The 27,440-nt window shown below is 34.5% G+C and overlaps 1 protein-coding gene across 10 annotated transcripts in view; it reads right to left on the bottom strand.

Moving 5' to 3' along the window:
* The window catches only part of FUT8 (fucosyltransferase 8), a 129,511-nt gene that overhangs the window by 60,308 nt on the left and 41,763 nt on the right, over positions 1-27,440 (bottom strand). For 4 of the 10 annotated variants that reach the window (XM_075754667.1, XM_075754664.1, XM_075754669.1 and 1 more), the window contains 2 exons: positions 19,823-19,917; positions 5,599-6,024 (listed from right to left, as the gene is read on the bottom strand). In XM_075754667.1, the coding sequence (XP_075610782.1) occupies positions 5,599-5,801 (203 nt within the window). In that variant the 5' untranslated portion in view covers positions 5,802-6,024; positions 19,823-19,917. Of the gene's footprint in view, positions 1-5,598; positions 6,025-19,806; positions 19,918-27,440 lie in introns of those variants that run through there. The other 6 variants (XM_075754666.1, XM_075754671.1, XM_075754670.1 and 3 more) reach the window with 4 other exon arrangements.

The raw sequence follows: 27,440 nt of genomic DNA, 5'->3' as shown, positions 1-27,440 counted from the left end.
AAATGTAATATTTAATAGACTTTAGGAAGTAAATATACATGGAATGTGATGTATTAGTAGTATGAACACGCTATGAATACATTCAACAAGATACCCTATTTCCCTGAAAAGAACTCTGAAATTACTGGTTCCTGTACTGCCAGGCTTATCTTCCAGGAGAGGATACCACTAATATACAATAAAAGATAAAAATGGGACTATCACCCACCAAAGGAGCACATGAACACTATGAACCATTAATGTACTGCAAAAAAGGAAGTCTAGAACACAGATGAAGGCATACACACAACTTTTCCAGTTTCCATTTAAGAAAATTAGACATAACTAAAGTAGTAATTTTAAGCTCTCCTCCTCCTAAAAGCCTTATATCATCTACAGTGACAGCCTTTAACAGTCATATCATAGTCCTGCTAGTAAACAAAATTTCTGGGTAAAACTATATTACAGGCAAACAATGAAACAACATTATGCAATACTCTGATTTGATTATTATTCCCTATCGAGTTTCCCTTAAATAACTACAAATATTGTAGTAAAGATTTCCCTTTTTGCTGCAAGACCTGCGACATCTGTAAGAAGTGTTCTTGAAAGGGGTCTTCCAATTCTACTGGATATAGAAAAGTAAAATAACAATCTATAAAAAAACCTCAATTTTATTACTATTTTGCACTAATGGGATCTAGACTGCTTCTAAAATCAACCCAGATTTGCTCACACAATATTGTTTATAAACATAGAATGACTATGGTAACTCTCCAAATCTCATTATACCACAATATTCACGCACAAAATTTCTAAAACTCAGGCAACACAAAATATTTTTAATTCCATTTATCTTCTGCTTCACTAATATACATCTATGCCTCTTTACAGTCCCCAAGTAAGGTTTTTACAAAGCATCATATTGGCAAAAGAAAAACTCTGTAACTTCTTACCTAAGGCTTTCCAAATGCACTGTAAAAATGAAGTGGTGCCTGAAGTAAACTCAAGTCATCAGAAGTGCACCATAAAAGTGTACTCAGTTCCTAAAGGAATATTTTTATTTCAGGCAATTTTCAAAAAGATGTGACCATTCCAACTTGCACTATTGTGACAGTACATATTAAAAAAAAAAAAAAGTATCTCAAAATAACCTCACCAAAAATCCTTACAAAAATATAAACTATTCTTAACCAATATGGGTAATAAATTACAAATATTAAAAAACATAATAAAAAAAATCAGAATATGATGTAGTTTGTGAAATCGAACATAGAGATGTTGAAAGAGGGAAAAAAACCAAACCCAACAAAAAACAAACCAATCAACCTCTTACTGCCCTAAAACATTAATTCCATTCCTCATGCATCCTGTGCGAAAAGAAGCAAGCAGGGAAAAAATTACAAGATCAAATGAGATTTAAGTATCACACAGCAAAAAGGGCTAAGCAAGATTTTATAAAGCTTTGTCACAGATACGACATTTCTCAACTTTCGAATGGTTGATTTTGCATGCACATAGGGTGTGTTTCATAAGGCATGTTTTTGGTTTTCTTTTTTTGTTGTTGTCGTCGTCTTTGGGGATGAGGAGCTGCTACATATATTGGCAACAAAAGAGCATTCAAATCTCAGACTCAAAAGATCACTTCTTGCCATTGTATGCTGGCCTTCATGGATGGCTGGATGAAACTAAGCACAGCCCAGCTCCTATTTTCAACCATCCCAGAGGACTGACACTTTCATTAGGTGAGAAGGAAGTCAGGGAAGTCACAAGAACCCATTATAATGGGAAATGCTAAGCAATTGAAATGTATTGTATTAAAAGGTATTTCATCATATAACTAAGGTCCTTATGTAATTAAATACGAAATACTAGTTTTCTGAACTTCAAAATGGAAATTGTTAAAACTTATTAAACTACTGAATTCTTGTAACCATACCTGCTTTCTGTCCCTTCCTCTCTTCCCTACCTAGCTGTTATTAATAGCACAACTAGATATTATGGTCATTTTCTACCATTCACAAAGCTTCTTTACCCACTATGATAAATTCTATTAACTTGAAGCATTTTAACATCCAAAAGTTTTATCTAAGTGTGTCAAAATACTTTAACTAGTATAGTTAATCAGATGGCTGTTTATTGTCACAATTTTCCAGGAAGGCACTCTTGCCTTGTTTAAACTCCTCCCAAAGTAACCTTAAGTTAGAGTTATTATTGAAATATGCTTAAATTCATGCATTAGCTTAACCCTGTTGCATGCCATAATATATTCTATATCTTCACCACAAAAAGTGTGCTGCTTTTCCTTTGGAATAAAAAACACTCTCTAGTTCTCTAGACATAAAATCTTAGTTGAGAAGAGCAGCAAAACCAAGTTTTTACCTCAGTGTAACGAAATCCAACTTGGCAATAGGGTTTACCTTTACAAACTACACCGATGTATAGACTGTTGTCTTAACCACTCACATTTCACAGCCAGTATCAGTAATTAGTTTTCAGTACATAAACAAAATTCGTAGTAATTAAATCATATTCAAATAATAGTTCCAGACTTTCTGCCTTTGATCAGTAAAGTCCAAAACAAATTATGTCTTCACTTTAAGATGTTAACTGGAGCAAAGGAATCTTTTCTGTCTAATTATAGTTCAATTTCTGAAGTTAAGAGGTAGTTTATTTCTGTAATACATGTTCATAGCAGCAGTGATCTCTTCCCGAACACAGATAGGGAATCCACGGACTGTTGGCTACTGCCTCATTTTAAATAGCCATATTGCTATAAAACAGTTATTTTTGACACCACTTGTTCTATCTGGCAAACAAAGAAACGAGATACTGAAATTCTGTATCACATCTATGATTTAATACTTTAGTGATGCAGGTTGACCAGGATATTTCTCAAAGCTATTTGTGAAGTTTCTACATAAAACAGTATCATGGGTTTTGCTCAATAAAAATAATGAAAAGGCTCTACATTGTGATACATCACATTCCTCCAAGTCTAGTACTTCACCACTGTCACATCACTTCCAGCAAAAAACTATGCCTGAGTATCTTCCAATCCCAAGCTGGTTCATTTCTGGCCAGCAGTGACTACTGAACCTGGAGATGCATCGATGTCCAAATTGGCATTTAAAGTCCTTTTAGGCTGAGTTTCACATGCAAGAGTTTCAATTTTCCTGTGGTTATATACAACCACTTTGAAGAAAGGTCTCAAATATTTTTCAGCAACATATTCACACAAAAGAAGCTGAACAGTTAAGACAGACTTGGATCACCTAATCTAATTCTAGAAACTTGCAGCAATTAACTGAAGCATAGAGACAGAATGTAGGAATGTTAGATTAGATTAGAACTACACTAATGTACTTATTTCTATAAATCATGGCAAGTTATCAACAGTATAAGCTATTATATAACAACTTGGCCACTTAAAATGTAATATTGATCTGAATATAGATAGGTTAGGGAAAAAGAGAAAGGTGTTCAGAAAAATCATCACTGCCTAAAATATAGCTTAGCCTGTATCTATGCATCCCCTGTATCTAGTGCCTCCTTCTTGAGAGAAAAAGAGTACCCTGTTATCAGTAAAATCAAGAACATTTACTCTCTTCTAGTCACTGTGTAATCTGAACTGGTCATATTTCAATGACTGTGCAATACATCACATTACCATTTATTCAAGTCAGCCAAACATGGGGGCTGAAAGCATGGAGGGTGGTACTCTTTACATTCAAGGCCAAATATTTCCCCCGTAAGGCAAGAAACCCTAAGGCTGACTATTATTGTCTAATATTAAGGAATTTAATGATATCGTATTTATTCAAATACAGGATCTTGCTTAAGTTTCGTCATAGCATCATACTCTACATTACATCATTTTGTCAACAAAAATATATTAAATGTTTTGCCAATGCAGTTGTTATCATACATCCATAGAGTTTAGAAAACTACAGCCAACTCAGTCATTCATGGCCATATTACTCAAGGTGAAGATTATATATACTTAGTGTAGAAGGCATTTGGGTCAGCAGTATTTCTCCACCTCTGTGCAGCACCACATGAATGCCAAGGTACTTCTTCAGGGCTGACACATTCAAAATTAAGACATTTGTTTTTCAGAACACTGAGCCTAAGCTAAGAAGCCTCATCAGCACACAGCCATATCTACAGAAACCAGGAACAGTGAGCAATGAAAAGAAATTTCAGTACGGCAGGGAAGTCTACCCAGCCTACCAGATCAAATAGTCCTGGCTATGCATGAAAGAGACAGAATGCACCAGAAGAAACATCAGAACAGAGTTAAGAGGAAACGTATTTATTTCATTGCTACAGAATTCATATCTGTGATTTCATTCAAATGAAGGGGAGAAACAAACCTACCTAAAGATAAGGTAACAAGAACAGGACTAGAACCATAAAACACCCAGTAAGGAAAACAAAGAGATTTGTGCAATTCAGTAATTTCTCCTATGACTTATGAAACAAAATCATAAAGTAAAAGATCAAAAAATGGCATCTACTCCTAAAGGGTATCAAAAGGCAAGTCCAAAGTAAGTTTCTCATCACCAAGCAAGAGCCACCCAAGAGACATGATGAAGACTCAACTGCCAGTTCCCCCTGCTCTCCATATTCTACAGGTGATCCTGGCCAGACCACTTCTACAAACGTGTCCTGGTGCTTGCAAGTATGTGGTTGTGAAAGAGACAGTAAGTGAATTCAACTCACTTAGAAATTTTAAAAATAAACATCACCCATTCTGTAAAATCTTTTATTAAGCTTTTCTCTTCTCTAGCTTCCTAAAACACATCAAGCCTCTACTTGTCCTCACGATCCATCAGGACTTCTAGGCTGTATGTGGTGATGTCCATACTTGTGTCTAACCTGACTCTGGTCCATCCTGCCTATGAAGCTCTCCCTTGCAAGTTCTTGGGAAAGAAGATCCCAGAAGTCTACGTTAAAAGCTGTCTGTCTGAAAAGGTGAAAGAAAACACTTTAAATTGTAATTTTAACAATCTATAATATAACAAATAATTATAAAAAGGGAGATGATCTTACTATTTTACAAGTATTGCTAAAAGTTTAGCAGCTTTTTAAAAAAAACCAACCACTTAGTTAAAAGAATTCATATAACACAGCAGTCGACTGCAGCTCATCTTCAGCAAGTCCACATTTACCTTCAATAAGCTATAGAAATGTTTTCAGCACTTTTAAAACAAGCTCTTCCAGTTACAGCATGCAGAAGTGTAGAAAAGTCACTAGCTGTTCTAATTGGTTGGAATGTCATAATAATGGCACTTGTTTGAAGTTAGCAGTGAGAAGTTAATCACTTACAGAACTCTGTTATCCTGACAGTAACACTTGGACACCATTAAATAATGACTATATTAGACCAAAACTAAATGTACGTTATTTGTTTAAAGGTTTTTGCAATATATTTTTAGTTACTTATAAGCACTGATTAAAACACTTCTCTATATTTTTAGATGTTAAACATTTTTTAGATGTTAAACATGTCATTTTACATAAAATAGCCAAACAAAACAATGCACTCTTTAAATTTAATTTTGGATATTTCATATAACCATTTTCTGAAAAGTTTTAATTAGTTTTAGATCCTACCTGAGAGATTCTGCCATCCGCCTTAAGTCTTCATTTTGTTGCTTTAAACGTTCAAGTTTAGCAAGTATCTTGGATAATTCGCGACTAGAGTGATCTGGATGCTCGCTGTCTCGTACCAGGTGTCCACCAATATAAAAGAGTAAAGTTCCCCAAGCAAAGAGGATGAGCATAATCCAACGCCAGGAACCAGTCCATGGCCGCATTTTCAGAAGTTCAATTCACTCCAGAACTGCTTCTGCTCACAAAATAACAAACATTTTAAGTCCTTAGCCTGTACAAAAGTGGACAATTTTAGTTCCTCTGCTTCACCACATTGTACCAGAGAAAAATTATTCTCAGTATTTATCTTATTGCAACTCCTTAGAGAAGATCCTTATGGGGCTGTACATGGAAAGGATTACTATCGCATCATTCTTGGTTTATATTCTGTGAAAAGAATAAAGAAAAATTCTGAAATTAAAATTTTGATATATAACAATATATTGGATTGCAATTAAGCTAAATGTATTGTCATTAACATTCACGAATGATGACAGACAATGTTACTACTTTCTGTCAAGGAGAAAAAGAAAAAAGCTTTTAACTTTCCACAATAAATATGCTAAGCTCAAGAACGAATCACAAAAATAATATGCAATTAATTCTGAGTTTCAAATGGCCAGAAGAAACGCTGCTTCTTATAAAAGAAATATTTACCAATTCATGTGTCATTTCACACATTAAAGTAGTTCAAAAATAATTCTGGGGTAAACTTTATAGTCTCCTTCACTATTAACAAAGAGCTTTTATTCAGTTACAAATTCATCTTCATTTTTTTCACTTTTATGAACTCTCTTCTCCATTTTTATGATGACTCCCACCTGTAACAGAAGAGTTATAGCCATTCTAACAATATATTCTACCACTTGCAAGTAGATTGGCCTGGTAGCAGCTGTAATATCAATTAAGCAACTTGCAAGCACTGTAAAGAGTGTGAGCACTAATTTCTAAACAAACAATCCATTGTAAATCTTACCCTTAAATTTATAGTGGCCTCTGAAATGCCCATCTAAAATTAAACCCAGTATTTTATTTCTGGCTTCGAATAGCAAAACAACACTTCTCTCTTTACCATTCCACTGTATGTGCTAAAACAGATAAGAAACACTGAACATTTAAGAGGTAGAAAAGAGGGTGATTTCAAGTAGAACTTATGTAGCACTGTTATACTCACACATTTGAAAATCAGGCATGACTTTAGAAATATTTTTCTTTTCCTTTAAAAACTATCAAACCCATTTTGCCAAGTGTTATCATTACAACTATAAAAATGCAAAAAATGCTCTAAGGTAAAGCCTTCTCTCATCTAAAAACACTGCACCATTTAAAAAAATGCAAAATCACCTCCACTCATTTTCCACTTGGCAAAACATCATTCAATGACTGTAAGAATCTTCCCATTCTATCTAGAACAGAATTTAAGATTTAACTGATCAGAAGTCCAAAAATCTTCTAAAGTCCTTCTCACCTCTTCATCCTTCTCTGCAGTGTAAGATTACTATCTTTTCTGAAAGGCATATATATGCTGGTTTTACTCAATTTCCAAAATAATCTATTTCCTCTGAGATGCTATCCACACCCACCTTCTCCCAAATTATTCTTCTCTGTTTAATCCTTCTTTCACCTTAACTTCTTTTTAATTTAATTTAGGTTTTTTTATTCTGTTCCAACTCATTTCAAGTTTAGAGAAAAGACTTCCCAACTTGCAATAACTTCCAGACTCACCCAGTCATAGAGATATGCCTGGAGCACGCACTTCCAGATACAAAAATTCTAACATAGTACTAAAAATGCTGAAAATTTTTCTATAGTTATTTTGCAGAAGGGTTTTTGTTTGTACATTTTTGAAAGAGGCAGAAACATTCCACTTAAGACTAGTAAGATGGTACACAAGATAAACTACTTGAAAATTGACTACTACTAATCAAATGGAAAACATATGTTTAGTGCCTCTCAAGCTTTTCTATCTAATGTATCTGTGACACGGTGAGTTATAAGCAGATTAGTTTTCTTTGAAAGTAATGTCAGAATCCCACATGCCATTTTCTACAAATCTCTAAGAAAGCTTTATATAGCTTTTGCTTTAGCTTGGCAAAAGTGTGGGACTGCCTTCAGGAAGACAGTGGTTTCTTCAACAAACTTCACAGATCACATCACAAGGAAAAAGAACCCCTATTATATGAAATAGAATAGACCATGCCCAACCCATGGAGGATTGTTTCTATAAGTGAAGCAAGCCTCATTACCTGCAGAAATTATTAATATAAAACCCCAATGGACTGAAGTTTAAGTCGGAGAATGTATTCTTACATCTATACTACGAATCATCCAGAAAATGGTCGACTGTGGCTGCAACATGCTAAGTGAAATCACAAAGTCTGTGAAGGTAGAGGAAAGAAAAAAATAATAGTAGACTTCAAATATTCCTCTACTGAGGAAGAGGAACTATTTTAAAAGAGAAGTGGACCCCATGCCACCTGGAAAGTTATCACAATCTTAATTAAAACAGCAGGTACAGATGACTATTAAAATTAGCAAAGAAAGTATCCTTTTAAAAAGTCACGATCATGATCAAATTATTAGATAGATAAGGCTGTAAATTCTGGCGTTCAAGATATAAAAATTAATACTAAAACTTTTATCCAAAGATAGCTTACTAGAGACTTTAAGATTAAGAAATGATCAGTGTATATAAGAATGGTTTAGAGTACTTTGCAAGGAAATTACTGACTTTCTTTTTTTCAATTCATCAACACAGGAGCTTAAGTAGACTCAAATCAAATCAGGTACCTTCTTTATAAGAGGAAGCATTGATCTCTTTCAAACAACAGGCTATCAAACAAATCTACAAATTAATACAACAAGTCATCAGGAACAGATTATATTATTCCAACAGTTCTAAAGAAGTTCAAGAACACAACAGTTTAATTATTAACAGTAGTATGTAACCTCTTACTTATAAGCACCTTGTGGCAAAGGAATGAAAAATGAAAACCGCAAACTGAATTCTTTACAAGAGCTACAGCAGGGATCCCTGCAACTACAGGCCAAGGAAAAAATTTAAAAAAAGAAAAAAAAATTACATTCACGTCAGGCAACCTGGTAGAAATAATAATAGGATGAAACAGAACTGCAGACATAAGGATGAACATAATCAAAGTAAAAGTGTACTAAGATGGCTTTTGGAAAGAGAAATTGTGCCTCATACATTTACTAAAGTTCTTTTGAAGATGTAAACAAGACAGAACCAGTTCTAATTGTTAGGCAGCTGATTTAGTCAATGTGGATTTTCAAATGGCATTCAACAAGGTCCTTAAAGACTCAAGAAGAAAGTTCATCACGTGAGTCACCATGCTGTTAAAAGAGAAGAAACTTATAGAAACTGGTTGCCTACTTTTACTAAGTGGATAGAATGATCAAGGACCTCACTGGAACTCATGGCAGAGTTCATACAGTTGAATATATTCAGAAATTATTTGGAAAACAAGGTGGAAAGTGAGGTTAAGAAGTATAGTACAAAAGCTGACAGCAATAGACTGAAGGACATCAAGACACTGTCTAATGAAGAAATAAAATGAAAGATGAAAAATCAGTTTTTATCATTGTGTAGAGTTGTGAATAGATGACCTTTGAATCATCATCGCTCAGGAATGGACATTAGCTGAAATGGGTGATTTTATAAAATATCAGCTCAGCATTGGGCAAAATGCAACCAAGTCCTCCCAGGTTTAAAAACCAACCAACCAAATCACAAACCCAGGAATCCCCCCAAAAAAAAACCTCAGTAGAAGTCATTATCTCACTGCAGAAAAACACTCTGTCAGGACTTTGATTACTTCCTATCATTCTGATTCAACCAACTCAAAAAAGAAAAGGTAGAAATAGAAATAATACAGAAAAGGGTTAAAAATTAGCAGAGAGACAGAATGGTCTTCAGCAGGAAATAGCTAAACGGATTAGTAGAAAGGACAACTCAGGAATTAACATGGCAAATTTATAAAAATCATTAATGGTATAAGAAGCTCATTTTGATCAAACACTGTAGGTGTTAAAAGTTTACATTTCAAAGGCCATTAGACCATTTCAAGGAAGATTAAAATTCATCAGAGGCTACTCAAAGATATCACCCAATACTTTCAAAAACCCAAGCCACATATTGTTGAAAACTGGAGAATATACCAGTGTAGTATCACCATAGTATCCTGGTTCTTGCAGTTTTCCCTAGACATCCACTACTAGCTAGTCTCAGAGATACACCAGGCTAGATAAGCCTTTGATCTGATATGGTGTGACAGCTTTTACAACAATATTTAAAATGTTAAACAAACAATATTTTAAATGTTATTAAATGTTTTGCATTACCAAACATAAAAAGATCACATTTTAAAATGGCTAACTATCCCACATTTAATTTATAAAAACAACTTTTAGAACTCATTATTAATAAAAAAGTAATTTATTGAGTGTTTGTTTTAAAAGGATAAATAAAACTCAAGGAAAATATCAGACTATCTTTTTGAGGAAGAAAACGGAATGGTAGCTTCTTCAAGTACTTGTCTGTGGTTCTGAGGCTAAGATTGGTCAAGTACTTCTGGCTCTCCAGAACTTATAACATTTTCAAGTGTATATAGGGGGAAAAAATAACTAATTCCATTTTTATTTACATCACTGTACATCTTGAGCAATCAATGGTGCAAAGTAATTATTTTTAAGTACATTGCTCTTGTAGCACCTTCACATTAATTTTACACAAGTGATTTTTAAAGTACTGACACTTTTAATTTAACTTTCTTTAATAGTAAACCTGTTTTTACTTCCTGAAAATGAATAAGATTATGTCCAAAACAATTAATGGCCTTAATATTTTAAGGAACATAGAGCTCTAAAACTACTGTTAAACATTTTATGTAATATGCAAAAGATAGCATGTTTTATCTGATTCTTATACATCTTTGATGATGTCATTGTTCTTTTTATAAGTTAGATCACAGTACAGTTAAATAAAATAAAGATACCAGACTATCTGAATAAATAGGAAGAACCTTCTGAACTAGCATTAAACAGTCAGTCTGCATTTCAAAAAGTGGTATATCTAATTGTATGAGTTCTAACTATTCTTAACTTTTGGCTTTGTAATGTAACATGCCTTTTACATGTTTTCTTCGATTTCATTCTGTTCTGCAAATGCAAAATGTCAAAGTATTTCAGTATTTCAAAGTCTATAAGAGACCTTTAAATAAATTAAATTATAATAAATAAAAGACTAGTAGAAATAAAATAACAAATAAGGAAACAAAAAGGAAAATTGATCAGATTTTAAAACAGTTCAACTTCTACAGCTTGTTTCAGGTTTCTGAAAGACCTCCACATTCAGATATATACCATAGATATCTGCCTGACAGGAAGTCAAGATGTAATGTCAACATTTATCCTTCTTTAATTTTATATACAACTGTTTATGACTTTCCATACTGTAAGCTAAGCTCAGGACTGCCAAGACTGAAAGTATGAGGCTGAAGGAAGAGAAAACTCAGCAGCAGCCCACAAATCCAGTAATTCAAACCTGAGATGAATCATAATATACACGGTCATTAACATCACCTGATACTGTATATCAAAATAAGAGCCCATCAAACTTAAAAGGTGTGGGACAGCAGTACCAATAAATATATTTTTTTAAGCAGGAAACAGGAAAATATCTAAATAACAATTATTAGTGTTATTATTAAATTATGTTATTATATAGTGAAGATCCTTTATCTAAGGATACTGTTACATTTATTTTACCAGAGTAAGACATGTATTTTAATTTAGCAGTTATCCCCTGAGACTTACCATGATTTCTTGTCTTATATTTGCTTGGATTTACACATGCAGAGTCCCTTGCATTTTCCAGTGCATAAGCACATCAAAACATAGTATATTGACAACTAGCTAATTTGCATTTTCTTCCCTGCAATTTTAGATTAGTTCTTGTCTCCCTTCCAGGGGATGCCAAGAATGGTTGTCTACATTCTTATAACATCACTTTCTAAAATAACACAATAAGATATCTCTTATCTCTGAAAGGGCTTACCCTGGGTGTTTGGGGAGAAAAAGAATGTATTCCTCTATTCTGCCCAACATCCAGTTCCAAGCTCTTGGAATTATCTCTACAGCAATCTTTCAAGCTAATTTTATTCTTAAATTTCATCACCAGTTAAAAGGGTTTCAGTCTGATCTCTCTGGGAAATCATGTCTCATTCATAAGAACCCCGCTACTATCCAAAGAAATCCCTGTCACGGCACTGATGTAGGTGCTAGGCATGGACTGAAAGATGAAGCTCAGCAGAAGCAGCAGCAGACAACAGTATAGTGCAAAAGAAGCTTTAATGCCAGTATCAGTACGGGGCTGGATATTCCACAGTGAAATTTCACTTCCAAAATTGGTAACCTTCAAGGATTCTTGAATGTAGGCCTGTAAAGGCACAGCTTTTAGATGTCGTGAAATAAAGCAATTTGGACTTGTATAAACAGTGGAAAATCTTCCACATATGAATGCAAAAGGTCTCCTGGTTCCATAGGAGACTAAAGAGACTACAGGCAGCTATGAAATCTTCTCAGAATAAAGACAAACAAATAGAAATTGGTGGTAAACAACATCAAGACTTTTTCTATTTAAATGTAGGAGTTTTCTGTCACTCTTTACAAATTGATTTGTTCTTTCAAACTCCTGTTTCAGCTACTAAAGAAATCAAATTAATATCAGGAAAAAGTTTTGTGGAATAAGAAGTAATGTTAAAAGCAAATGCTAAATTGAAAGCAAAGTATCACCTACAGTAAGCTCTTTTTCAGGTTTAATTCAATCCTGTAGCTTTATTATAAAAAGTCAATACAAAATATGCGGTATTATTTAATGAAGCAAAAAAGTTCTAATAAGTACTTGCTATTATAAATCATTAGGAATACGCAATCTTTAATGCATCAGCTGAATGGAAAACAATATTGTGAGAAAGGAAGTCAAATTAAAATTTATTTACTGATAAATGCATAGCACAGAAAATGCGGTTAGTGTCACAAATTTCTTTAGACTCCATTAAAGAGAAGACAGAATATTTACATAAAATAAACGTCTGCTTCAATGCTTAATCAGGAAATCAAATTGTGCATATCACACATGTAAGCCTCAATTGATTGTAAGCATATAAAAATGTTTTGTTGCCAAATTAACAGAGAAGGTTTGGTTTAAAAAAAAATTGCTTCAATGCAATGCAATGTTTACAAAATGACTAAAGGAAACAGTAAGGAGAACACTAACTTAATCAAAATGATAACAAAAAAAGAGACTGAAGTGTAGCTCCAACATCATTAGGAGAAATAATGTGCATCTATGTCAAAGTTATTTTGCTATAGCAAAAATAATTAATCAATGAAAAAACACATATACACTATGTTTCCTCATATTGCCCCCATAATGCTTTCTGGTTATTTTAAAGCTTTAAAAGGTACTTAAAAATCAGAAACTTGAATAGTCCAATACCATCATTTCAAATGAAAGGACATCTTCTGTGACTTAAATAGGGTCCTTATTAACTTACTATTCCCAACATACTTTAAATAACAAATTCAGTGATGGAGTGAAGGTTTTCTCCTTGTGCATTTTTGCTTGCTATTCAGAATTATGGTCCTAGAAGAGCATTATACCTTTACTTGGCAATGCACAGTTTCAAGTTACTTTAGGTTCAGTTCAAAGCAAGCTAAGCAAGTCTACTTTTGGCTCCACCACCTACTGACGTAGACTCAGTCAAAAAAAAAAAGTGTACCTTATGTAAGTTGAAAAGAAAACAAATTACTCATGAAGCAAAACTCTTACATCACTATAGCTAATATATACAGCACTATTTAATGACGTGTACATTATCTACAATTCTTTTTTCACAGTATGAAACATGAAATTAACTCCACTGTTACGGGCTATCACAATGACTTATCACTAAATGTGAAACACTCAAAAAAAGCATGTTACACCACACATGCAACTTAGATTGAACCTTCACATGATTGTTAGTTTCTATTAAAAGGAAACTTAAATAAGTTAAGTTAGTATTTTTAAGATTTCACCAACAAAAATTATCTTCTTAGGAAAGCATGCTACTCTAAGTAATGTTAACCTGCTCTGCTCTAATAAAAATAAAATTTCAAAAAAACAAACAACTTTCCGATTCCAGTTCCTATTTAACAACGATGTGATGGCACAGCCTAAAGGATTAGAGCCTAAAGAAATAATCCTTTTAAGATATTAAAATAAAACTAAGGATCAAAGGACAAAAATAACAATTAAATGACTCTGTAGTGTTTGATACTAATAAGCAAACATTGCAAATATTATTCATGGTCTATGCAATGCTTTCTTTACAAAGGCTTATATATTATTTGATTAATGAAACGCCATCTTCATAATCTGAACTAGGTCATATGGGCAAGATTTGTTCAGTCAAATCCTATGTCCTAATATTTCAGGTAACCATGTCATAGAAACCTCGTTAAGTTCCACCATAAAAAAAAAAAGTTTCCTTTCCCCTTATTGAAATCCTGTTTAAAAACTCACTCTTCCAATGCTTAAAAGCCTTCTTTAATTTCCAAGCTAAATTTATATTTGCTAATTTATACTTGTGTTTTCTTGCACTAGTATAAACACAATTTGGAGAGCTTGGTTACTGCCCTATTCTGCACACAGTGACATATCTACAGAAAGCAGCCATAATCCTCAGACTTATATGCTAGTCTGAGTCTTATATGCTAGTTTACAAGCACTTCATTGCAACAGGCTTACAAATTCTCCACATCCTGCACCAGCTCCCATTCCGATTAAGTCTTTTCAGAACATCAGGAATCAGAATTGTATACATAACACATAAGATCTTGCTGGTGTCTTGTATGAAACAAATACTTGCTTTTCTCTCTTGGACTTGCTTTCTTGATATATCCTAGGAGTGGCTTTGCCTTTTTCATGGCCACATTACTCTGGCAGTCAGCAACCACTTTGCAAGGACATAATACCTTCAAATCTTTTTGCATCTATATCTCTTCAAATTGATAAGCTCCCTTCTTATATACAGAAATTCTTATTTTTAATCCTTCTAACTTTGAGTTATTATACTTCATCCCATTCCACCACTCCAGTATCCCAAGTAAAAAATTCTTCTTGCACATTTTTCTGACACTCATCATAATACTCCTCTACTTTGTGACGTAAATTTCATTAAAAGCTATTACATTTTTGTGACATAATCACTACTGAAAATACTCAAGATGAATAACAGATGCAATCCACTGCACTAATAATATCCTTCAGACTAATACTCTTTCTTGCAGCACAAGTCACTGTCACTTCATCCCTTCAGCTACCTCCTTCTCCAGTGAATGATTACACTCTTCATCCAAATTTTGTCTAATTTTCTATGTGCCAAGAAAAGTACAGATACAGAGTTTCTCCCAAACTAAGTTTCATTAGGAAATTTATTTTCCCTCACTGAAATAGTTAATAAGTAAACCTAGAATAATCCAGATCAATCAATCTTTGGCAAATTTGTGTTGCATTTATCTCATTTTCCATTTTCATCTAGCTCTAATTTGTTAATTGTCATTTCTTTCAAAATTTGTTCTCATGCTTTGCATACAACTGTGATCAAACCAGGACTGGTAATTATTTCTAATTCTAGCACTCATCTAAACTAATCCCAAGAGACTTTATCCAATTTAGTTCCAAACTTTTTACAATAGTGACTGGAAACATTTTAGAAAGCATTTCATTCATCCATAACTTTTTAATTACCTTTATTAATATACAAATTATATATATTATTTTCTTCAATCAGAGAACAGAAACCCATCACAGAATGTTTGTATTCTAAAAGTATCCAAAATGAAGTTTCTTTAATTTTCTATTCAAGTTCACTGTTTCAGTTATATAATTTTATTTTTCTATCCATAAAAAACTATCCATTCCCTGCTTTTTCTGGAACAAGGACATAAATCTTGTAGTATTCCATATATATACTTAATTATTGTGCAAATTTACTATTTTTTCTTTGTAACTTCTATTCATGTGTATCACAGGACATAGGTTAACATAATCCTGAGATTTGCTTAGTATTTATTCCTACATCCATACTTTCATCTTTACTACTGTTTCTGTAAAAGCCTAATTTTATCTCTGTATTAATTGCTCTGAGCAATTTGGGTAATTTTCTCTTTATAATTTTACATAAATAAATATGATCTGCTCATCTGATACAATCAGCAGATTATTCTCTAGTTAAACATTTTATTAACAAAATGTACCACCCTTTTCAATTCCATTGCAAGTGCAGATTTATTCAATATTGAAGTCTCCTAATACTGTAATTTTGGATCTTCACCACAGAAAACTCTCTGGCAGGAAGAGATAGTACTGAGGGACTTCCTTAACCATGTGAAAGATATAGGCCCATTTATTTCATTTGGTTGAAAAATAAAATCATAAACAACAGGAACAAACAGAACAAAGATGCAATGTGATTTATCCTTCCTGAAATTTGGTTAGAGAGATTCTGCCACTGAATGTGGAAGCTTGATGACTTTTCAGACTTAGAGAGCTTACAAAGAAGGTAAATTATCAGGAGTTGAGGAACTAAAGCTAGAGTCTAAAGGCAAGATTATTAACTTGAGAAGAGTCATCTTAAGATTCATTCAGAAGCATCAGCAGAATACAAATTATAATACAGACAAGAAATTCAAAGTAGAGGAGATATGAATCTTAAAGGATCCTGGTACTATTTCTGAGGTTCTAGTCTGTATTCTAAAATGTTCAGCTGACGAACACAGAGACTTTTTTCAATTTAACCGCATAAAATTTTATAGCTGAAAGCAGCTTTGAAGAATTTTGAAATGAAAACACCTTCAGAAAGGAAGGCAGAGGATGAAATAGACAAATATTCTGAATGTCCAGTGAGCAATCTTGTTGTGCCAAGTTTCTTCTTCTTTTAGGAAGTCAATACTTACAGTTTATTTGCAGCTTCAAACAGAGGTAGTTGCTCTGTATAACTAATTTTATCCTGAGTCACAGGTAGTGATTACTGATGCAACCAAAATAGAGTCAACAACAAAAGATGAACATATGTAGATTGTAAATTAAGAGCTGATTGACAGCTCCAGAGTTGCTGCATTTGCAAGTCAAGTAGCAGCAATAAATTCCCTAGACTGATTGATGATCCAGGATAACATGACAGAAGTCACCAAACCAAGGTTGCTACTGCTTTTTTGAAGTTCTTAAGAAGGTGTATAGCAGATAAACTGAAGCTGAGAGAACAGTAAGTGTAATTTCCCATCTTCCTCACAAGTCTAAGTTCAATCAGAATACTGTAGGAAAGTAACTAAGGAATGTAGGTGTTTCTTTTCTTTCCTATAAGCCTCGTCTTCCACCAGTGATCTGTAACTACCACAAACACCTGAGCTGTTATCTAGAATAATAAACTTGGTACCATTACTGAACAAATTCTTAATTCTTTCACCTCAGAATTTCTAATATTACTTTATACTTTATTAGACTCCTTTATATTATCTCCTTGCTGCTCAAAACAGCAAACATTATCTACATCTTCATCCAACTGCATCCAGATTAATGTATTGACAGATTGGTAGGGGTTGGAAAGGACCTCTAGAGATCATCTAGTCCAACCCCTGCTGTTAAAGCAGGATCACATAGAGCAGGTTGCCCATGATCATGTCCAGGCAGGTTTTGAATATCTCCAGAGAAGGAGACTCCACAACCTCTCTGGGCAACCTGTTCCAGTGCTCTGTCGCCTTCAAAGTGAAGGTGGTTTTCCTTACATGCAGATGGAACTTCCTATGTTCCAGTTTGTGCCCATTGCCCCTTGTCCTGTCACTGGGCACCACTGAGAAGAATCTGGCCCCTTCTTTTAGACATCCACCCTTTAGATATTTACAAGCATTGATAAGATTCCCTCTCAGTCTTCTCCAGGCTAAACAGACCCAGCTCTCTCAGCCTTTCCTCATACAAGAGATGCTCCAGTCCCCTAATCATCTTCGTAGCCCTTTTTTCTCTTTGCTACTGGTATCTGTCCATGTTTCTCTCGTTTACACTTCACAGAAACCAATAAATATATAATCCTGGTTTTATATTATGTCTTTATAACCTCAGCTCTATGAACACCTCTGTAGGCTCCTTAAGAGGTTCTAGCTCCCCATGCCACAAGCAAGATAATTTTGTGATACTTAAGTTTCTCCACTAAACTACTCATTATCTAGCTCCTTTAAGAATTTACTAATATTGACAGAGTCAACTCTCTAATATTTCTCCTGTCCTGTACTGACCACAAGTATTCTCTCTTCTACAGATAACTGAGATTTTCTTGAGTTGACACCAAACTGACTAAATGTTTCTACCTACTTGCCTTATTCCATTTCAAAGTTCTGTCATAGCAACTAGAAATCAATGTTTCAATGACCATGACTCAATATTACTTTGTTAAAAATGCTTTAGTATCTCCTTTTTCTCTCCTGTGTGTCCCTTTGGTTGTTACCTAGATTGCCCTTCCTTAAGACATGAACGTGCTTTTTCCTTTAGCATTTATATAGCATCTATAGTGACCGCCATTACTGACAGAGTCCATCAGCGCATCACTGTCAAAGTAAGCTTAAAAGAAAATGTAAGTTTAAACCAAAAAAAAAAAAAAAAAATCTTTAAAACTTTCTGGAGTTTTATCTACCACAAGTCTAAATATTTTCCATAAAAGAAAAAGTCCTGTTTAAGTAATTTGATATTTTTCTATGATACGGTCACCTGCCTGGTTGATGAAGGGAAGGCAGTAGATGTAGTTTTTCTAGATTTTAGTAAGGCTTTTGATACCGTCCCTCACAGCATCCTTCTGGACAAGTCGTCCAACTGCAGGACAAGAGAGTTCACAGTGCACTGGGTGAAGAACTGGATGAAGGGCAGAGCTCAAAGGGTTGTAGCGAATGGCGCTACAGCTGCCTGGCGACCGGTCACCAGCGGTGTTCTTCAGGGCTCAATCCTAGGGCCAGTTCTGTTCAATATATTTAGCAACAATCTGGATACAGGAGATGAATGCACCATTAGCAAGTTTGCTCATGATAACAAACTGGGAGCTGCTGCTGACTCTCTTGAGGAACAAGAGCCCTTGCAGGGGGATCTAGACAGATTGGAACATCGGGCTATGATTAATGGGATGAAATTTAACAAGTCCAAATGCCAGATTCTGCACCTAGGACAGAGTAACGCTGGGCACAAGTACAAAGCGGGAGAGGAGTGGCTGGAGAGCAGCCCTGCAGAAAGCGTTCTGGGGGGTGCTGGTTGCCAGCAAGCTCAACATGAGTCAGCAGGGTGCCCTGGCAGCCAAGAGGGCAAAGCGCATCCTGGGGTGCATCAAACACTGCGTAACCAGCCGGTCAAAAGAGGTGGTTATTCTGCTGTATTCAGCATTGGTGAGGCCTCACCTTGAGTACTGTGTGCAGTTCTGGGCCCCACAATTTAAGAAGGATGTGAAGGTCCTTGAATGTGTCCAGAGGAGGGCAACAAAGCTGGTGACAGGGCTGAAGGCATGTCCTGTGAGGAGTGGCTAAGGATTTGGGGCTTATCTAGTTTGGAGAAGAGGATGTTGAGGGGACTCCTCATTGCTCTCTGCAGCTTCCTGAGGAGGGGAAGTGGAGAGGGGGGTGCTGGTCTCTTCTCCCTGGTATTCAGTGATAGGATACATGGGAATGGTTCAAAGCTGCACCAGAGAGGGTTTAGACTGGACATAAGGAAGCATTTCTTTACCGAGAGGGTGGTCAGACACTGGAATAGGCTTCCTAGAGAGGTGGTCGATGCCCCAAGCCTGTCAATGTTTAAAAGGCATTTGAACAATGTCCTTAACAACATGCTTAACTTTTGGTCAGCCCTGAAGTGGTCAGGCAGTTGGTCTAGATGACATTCAGAGACACTTTCCAAAGTCTGTGATTCCATGACATAACAGAATTCCTCAGGAATTTAATTTAATGAGCATTTTTTACAGCTTCTGGTGTGAAAAAAAAATCATTCCTAAAATGCATAACATGTAAATGTACAATGTACATTATCTTTCACATAAATAGCAGTGATTTTTTAAATATCGTAACTTCATAACACACCTGAAGAACAGCTTACCCTTTCCATGACAGTAGCAAATAAAACACAACTGCATCATGGGCTTCAAGGCTAAGAAGTAATCCCACTAGTCCTGCAGCCAATGAAATTAATAACTGTTTAAAAAGAAAAAAGAAGGTCCCTTTAGTTTCACAAAGAAAAATGTTTCACATTCTATAAAAACATCTTCATTATGATTTGCCCTTGTATCATAATGTCGAAAAAAACTCTAATTCTTCATCTTAAAATATCACATTTTCTGCTTTTTATGTAAATAGTTATGGATTTTTCCACAAAGATCAATTACTTAATCGGAATATTTTTAAGTACCATCTTTCATTATATCTAGATTAGATACAATGTGATCTAGCAATCAAAGAATTAAATCAAAGAATATTTTAGGGTCTGTACTGATTTAGTGAGTAACTTCTACAATCCAGTCTCAGCAGGCCCCAGTTTCCCTTGTTAGTATTTGTCAACCCTAAAATGATGTTTGAAGTTGAATGCATTAATATTTACAGATACTATCAAATTTGCAGCCGAAAGATGTTATAAATTTTGAATGCAGGATATAAATATGCATAATCAATTAAAGTAAATCAGCCATTTAGCAGTTTCATCAAAGAATTGTTTCCCCATTTCTAAGCATTACTCCCTGTTCAAAATACCAGTCAAAACTTTGGGGGGAAAAGAAAACAAACAAACAAACAAAAAAAACCCACAATGATGGAGTATTTAACTCTATTTCTTTAAAAAATAAATACAAGGGTATCCATGTATATTCTTTCATGTACATTATGATTCATTAGAAAATATAAACATGTTAAGGAAACCTTGCAAAGCAAATTAATTTCCCTTAATCAAAAGTCACTACAATAATCACTTAATGCAACTGGAGAAATCACAAATCTGGACACATAGAGGACAAACAACCAAAACCAAATAAATCAAATAGCTCTTTACAAGAATTCCATAGTAGAAGAATACAACTCCCAAAATTTCAAGAAAACTCCTGCTATTTTGCAAAAAACATAAGCTCTCTTCATAACTTCTTAACCTAAAACTATAATTAAGGTCTCATAACAAAATTCTTATTTGTTCATTTTAATATGTATTAAAGACAACATGCATATTGTTCCAAGCCCTGCCTTTTGTGAATTCTAGTAATACCTTTAGATGTATATAGCTTCATACTTTTTGGAAGTGCCCTCCATTCTTTTTGACAGATATTATTAAGGGGGACAGGAAGCATTCTGCTTGCTTGTTCACGATCATTTTAAAACTTCTTTAAGACAACTAGGTCAGGTAGAGTCTCCCAGAGAAAGAAATATAATATGCACTCCTTAAAGATATCCTGACTATGCACAGGTCCAGGACGTTCAAGAAACTGTACAGTATGGCAGTTGAGAAAATCTGAGCACAGGAACTTGCAGCCCGAGCAAAGAACTTGCAATAAGGATCAGGAAGCAGGCTACCTGACCTTCCACGATAGGAAAACCTTCCAGCCCATCAGAGGGCCCTGTGCAGTTCACAGCTTAAAGTCACTGAATTAACTGTAACGAAGTGGACGCAACAGTATACTCACAATGACAACATGGGCAAGGAAAAAGTTCTTAAAAACATATTTCACTTTTCTTCTGTCTTCCCTATTCACTGTTCGCAATACTTAAAGTGTTAATTATCCTAACTGTCCATTCTAGAAAAACTTGGCACTTTTTAAATTAAAAAATATTTGGGCTCTTTGAGGACCTAATTATAAGGAAAAAGCCTAGGCAGAACCACATCAAAGTTATGACCAACTCAGGGTCCCATGCCCTTGTAGTTATTAAAATTATTTCTATAAATTACCCAAAAAGCAATGGAAAACAAAGTTAAGTATTACTACTAATCCTACTTCAACTACATACCTTCTGGTCAGACATCAGAAAAAAATCCCAAACAAAACCCAGAAAACCAACAATTTAAGTAATTTTAATATCATAGACTAAACATTCTCAAAATTATGCTATATGAACACCTAGTGGTTCAGTTACCACAATGGCAGTGGTTCAGAGAGATCCATATCCACAGTACTTCAGTTTTTTTTAATCTGAAGGTATATACAAATTACTGACCTTGAAATAATTTAAGAGAAGTTAAGAACTAATTAGAAGTAAGCACTTTTTAAAACTAGATAAGACTTGCATCAACAATAAAAACAAATACTTTTTGAAAATATTAAGCACTCCTTTGTTTTAGCTACAGTAATATAGAATACAAGTGCTTACAATTTTTGTAACATATTACATTTCAAAATTTGGAAAAAGATACAGTAATTTCTAATTTTTTTGACAATTGATGCAATTTTAAACAAAAGTGGGAATTGTACCTTGAAAGAAAAAGAGCAGCTTATTTGTCAAATATATGCAAGATTCTCTGTCAATCACTTAGACAAAAAGTGACTGCTGATTTTTCTTTTAGAAAGATAAGAAACAATTGCAGAAACAACACACTCCTCCATGGAAATTATATATATGGACTTATTTTAATAAGCAATAGATAAAGCAGTCTTCAGTTTTACAGTCCCTTTTCACTCTCAAGATAATACATTAAGCATAAACACAGCAAAGAAAGAAGTTACCTTTTGTCTTTTCTGAACTAACCAAATATCTTTCTAAGATAATTTTTATCTTAGCAAATGAACAGGACAATTATATAAGAGAGAAAGTTTATTTATTCTTGTTTCTTACTGTATTCACTCCACACAACCCTAATCTACTATAGCCACAGTCAAAAATTAACAATAAAAATTCAAACATCAACTCCAACATCAAGCATGATCCTCCTCCTGAGTAATAATAGACTGATAGCCTTTGCAGAAACCTCATTACAAAAGGAAAGAGTAAGAATCTGTGGAAGCAATATAGTAGAAGAACAGACCATGGAAGTTAGACAAAAAAGATGAACAGCATTTAATAATATTTCATCTTTCCATTCTTGTTGGTGCTGAAGCTCTCCCACTAAATCTTCTCTTACACACGCTTCCCCATGTCATTCCTTAATGGCTGCAAACATCAGAAGCAAGATCAGAGGTATGTTCTTTCTTCTTTTGGCTGGCGTCAAAGCAATATGCAAAATCTAATAATCAAGAAACTTAACATCAGCCTGTCCACAACTCAGCTGGATGTTTATAAACCAAGATGAAAAACTGGCAGATGAGAGAGCTGCTGAGTTTGTAATAGTTATGCAAAATACATGATGCTTGGCAGCCATAAGAAAACAGGAGTGCTAGTTGCAACCAGGACGTTTTGGAAACTCAGAGTAGTCAAGGCTATACAGTATTCAGAAGCTGGAAAAAAGTCATAGAACTGAGCTAAAAGCCTTCCTTGTTACACATGGAAGGCTTGGAGACTCCAATAACAGAAATGCCAGAATACAATTTTGAGTGGGCCACATCAGGGAAAGAATGTCTGAAGTGATCATTATCTAAATAATCAGACTTGCTTTGTATCGCCATTCTTTTAATTTAAATTGAACTGTGTTTTCTGCAGGACTTTTATTAGAATAAGAAAAAAATTATTGAAGACTGTAAATACTAATATTGCTACATGATAAAGAAGTATTTGCCTGAAGTTTAATTTCACTATGCCACAATATATGTATCTTAACCTGTAAAAACTCCCCTTGGCACTCCAATTTTCTTTTAAACACTATTGTGTTTTCATAGATAAAAAACTTTTACTTTAGGACACTGAACTTTACACATTACAAAGCGTAATAAAGAGATCTGATCTATAACTAAGGATCTAATTCAAGTATGGGAAGCAATTTATGTGCATTAGCATATAGGTTCACGCTGTCTAATTTACACTAGTTTCCAGCTTTCATAGAGCTCCATGCCACCAAAACTTGATTGCTTCCTGCATCTGATCATCACCATCACCGTGGCTCAAGTGTACTGCTGACCTAAGATCTATTCTTTTATTTAAAAGTGAAGGAACTGAAAAACTCAAAGTACTTTGTACAATAGTAAGGCTATGAATAAAACAGGACTGTGAAAGTTGCAAGTCAAAACTTCACATAAAGCTGCCAACGGGTTCTCCTCTCAAAATTGGTGTGACATATTATTAAGGGAAAATGACAGATGAGTTTAAAACTTACTGAGTTTAACAAACCTTTGAAGGTTTCAGCTTTTTAAGTCCTTTTGTGTCATGTATTAAGATTACACTATTAATCAGAATCCTCTTTTTATTTATAACATAACTATCACTAATTCATAAATTTGCTGTCAAACCAGGGTGAGTGTTAGAAACTATCAGCCTTAACTAGTGAGCTATTTTCTTTAATATGCAAGATGGGGTTTTTGTGTGTCTGCATGTATGTTTATTTTGTTTCTATTGACAAAGTTGTATAAAGTTATTTGAATTTTTTAACAAAGAATATTTTATTTTATAAACTAAATATTCTAAAAATAAAACAAATTAATTTGTCAAATAAAGCCTGTAATTACTAAAACAATATGAATACAGTATTGTAAAAAAGGACTTAAAAGCTAAATTTGCATATTTTCTCACAATGTAGTTCTAGTGAATTCCCATTCAAGTATTTCAGACTGGTAATAAGGAACAAAATGCAGGTTTGAAATATCCTTTTTTAAAAGGTCAAGCATTACAATCATATTTTTTTTCTTACTGCTTCCTAGGCAAGCTTACAATACTATCCACAAAGCAAGCCATTAAATTCATACAATCATTGCATATAGACTCACTGTTTGGCAGAAAAGCAGTATTTTCCTTTGTGGTGAACACTTTGTAATAAGGATATCACTATACCATGGCCAGCTGCCCCTATGTTTTGCTGTCCTCCAGTAGTACCTCACAATTCCTTGAACTTGCAAGTTACGCTTCTTACATCAACTCTCTTTTACACCAGCTATTATCTTCCTGTTCCTACTTTCAGTGTGGAGGGTTTTTAGCCTTCCCTTCAACTTCCTTTATTTCTGAATAGTTCAGCCTAATTTTAGCAACCATATCAAGAAAAACCCCAAAGATGCCCGTTATGCCCCACGCTCCTATTTCAAAGAGCTCTCCATGGTTCTGAGGAACATCCTGTGGGAGGCACCCACTCTGGGAACTCTTTTGCTGAAAGAGTCTGGCAAAGGCCCAGCCACAGATAATAAATCTATCGAGTCTCGGGACAGAGCAACCTAGAAAGGTAAAGGGGAGCCTGGACGGCATTAGAGTTCAGCTCCACAGGAAGGGAGGAGGATAAAGGGTCTACATCTCTACTCCTGAAGTTATTCACAAAGTCAAAAAGCAACAATGAATCAAGAAGACAAAATCAGCCTATTGCCCCCATTTGAAAATTACCAACTTACAATTAAAACAAATGGCAGCAGAAGCTAAATGGAGGGCAGGAGCTTCCCCCTAATGCCCCAAACATTAGGTACATGATCATCTAGCCTGAGGTGTTCAGAAGTGGGTTTTTAAGCTGTTTTTGCTAAAACCAGATTTTAGACAGAGAAGTACACTGAATGGACTTTTAAAGACCTTGAGCAACTCCATCTCTGGGCTCATAGGTCAAGGAGCAATGAGAAGACAGACATTTTTGAGACAGAAATTGTCCCATAAATCTGACAGTAGATGATATCAACATCATTCTTACATGGAGATTAACATTTTGATGACAAGGATTCTAAAGCTTAGAAGGTGGCAGGTTATAACAACAAACCATAGGAAGAAAGAAACCACGATGTGTGACCAATCATGTGAAACCAGAGAAAGATGAGAGGATATCATACAGCCTAAGCATTTCTACAGATGAAATGTTAAGAAAGCTGTTTGTATGGTAAAATAAAAACAAAACAACTTTTTACCTGTAGTTTATAAATGGCTTATTTATAAGTATCAGGGCACACAGGGAACAAACTATTACAAGACACATTTTGTCTGATAACTTTGTTCTAATTGGAGAACTATCCATTCCTCATAGCAAACTGATTGAAAAATCCCAAAAAATTACTTTTGTAAATGCAGTAATTACCGTGCTCTTCTATGAAATAATAGGGCACTATTAGGACAAACACAGTTAAGGGCTCCAAAAGCAGACTATTCAGAAAACAAGATCAAATAAAATTTGTAATTGTTTGTTTCCAACCAGTATAGTTTCCCAAAAAATTATATCCTTTGAAATACAGAAGCAAAGAACATTAAGTACTACTGAAAAAATACTGAAATTATCATATATACTGAATGTTTGAAACATTGCTATTTCTTCCTAAACAGTTCCTATAGTCAGCTTTAAAACATCATTTCTGCAGGCATGCAGTCCCTTGCAGATGAATCAAATACTTCTGTTCATCATAATAAAATAAGCACACATACAAATCGATGTTTGAGCAGGAAGGGTGGATTAGTTGGCCTCGTGACTTAGAAGAGGTAAACTTATTTTTCTGTGATTTTTATATCCTAATGAAATCTGTGCATGTGAACACTTTGTGCTCATGTTTTAATTTACAAATCTCACCATTTCACGTGTACATTTACTATTTAAAGCATAGGCAGACTACACTTTTCAAAACAGTGTAATAAATAAAACTGTGCTTACAGGGTGTTGCATGCTGCTGCTGGTATAATTCAGTCCTTGCATGCATTTGTGTAAGTCATGTCAAATAAACTATTTACTAAATTCACTTAAGGGGGAAGGGGGGGAAAACACAGAATACCAACACTGCATTCTCAGTGCAATAGTGTCTGACCTATTTTCTATCATGTTAAATAGGGTAAAAGATTGAGATTGCCAAAACATCAAAACCCACAGGCTTAATTTAAAATTTAAGTAATCATAAAGCATTACATTTCAAGTCTGTCGGGGGGGGGGGGGGGGGGGGGAGTAGATTAAGATACTAAAACTTGTTTTCAAAGTTCTGGGAACACTATATGCTAAACACTATATGCTGGGAACACTAAAAATTCTTAATGTCTGCTGTTCAAATATCCCAGAAGTACAGTACATGGAGAAACAGAAACTGAAAATTAGACAAATAACAGTGATGAAGTGGTAACTGATTTTCTCCCCACTCTCCATGCAGTTTTAACACAATACTACCAACATAACAAGCACTGGAATCTTTCTTTAGAAAGGATTCGTTCTGCTTGATTGAATTTTTCAGATAAACCAGTTCTCCAACTGCTTCTTCCTTCTGCAGATACATAAGCTTTTATAAAGACTGAATCAAACAGCCACCAAAATTTTGACTGAATTGCATTTTACAATCTTCTTGTTGCCAACCTGCATAACTTGTAAACATCAACTTGTAAAGACATCAAAATATGTAAGCATATCATTACAGTATCTCAGATGCAATTCTAACTCTGCCTCTCTTGCTCATAGTTTATTCAAACTTGATTAACCTTGGACCACATACATCTGATCTTTTCAGATTATTCATAAAGGCATCAACTTGAAATGAAATCTAATACTAATCTCAACACATTTGTGGATTAGATCCAGTTTTTGAGATGCTGGGCAATAAAAATTTCACCTGAGGTTGAAAATATTATGATAATTAGTTCCTCTAAGAAACAGTTTTATGGTTTCTTAAGCCACCTTTTCAGGTGTTGATTAATATGACATAAATTACTTCATGGCTGTTAGTTGC

The sequence above is a fragment of the Balearica regulorum genome, chromosome 5 (assembly GCF_011004875.1).
Source record: "Balearica regulorum gibbericeps isolate bBalReg1 chromosome 5, bBalReg1.pri, whole genome shotgun sequence".
Lineage (NCBI taxonomy): Eukaryota > Metazoa > Chordata > Aves > Gruiformes > Gruidae > Balearica > Balearica regulorum.
The sequence above is the reverse complement of the archived record's forward strand: the minus strand, read 5'-3'. Positions and strand labels throughout refer to the sequence as shown.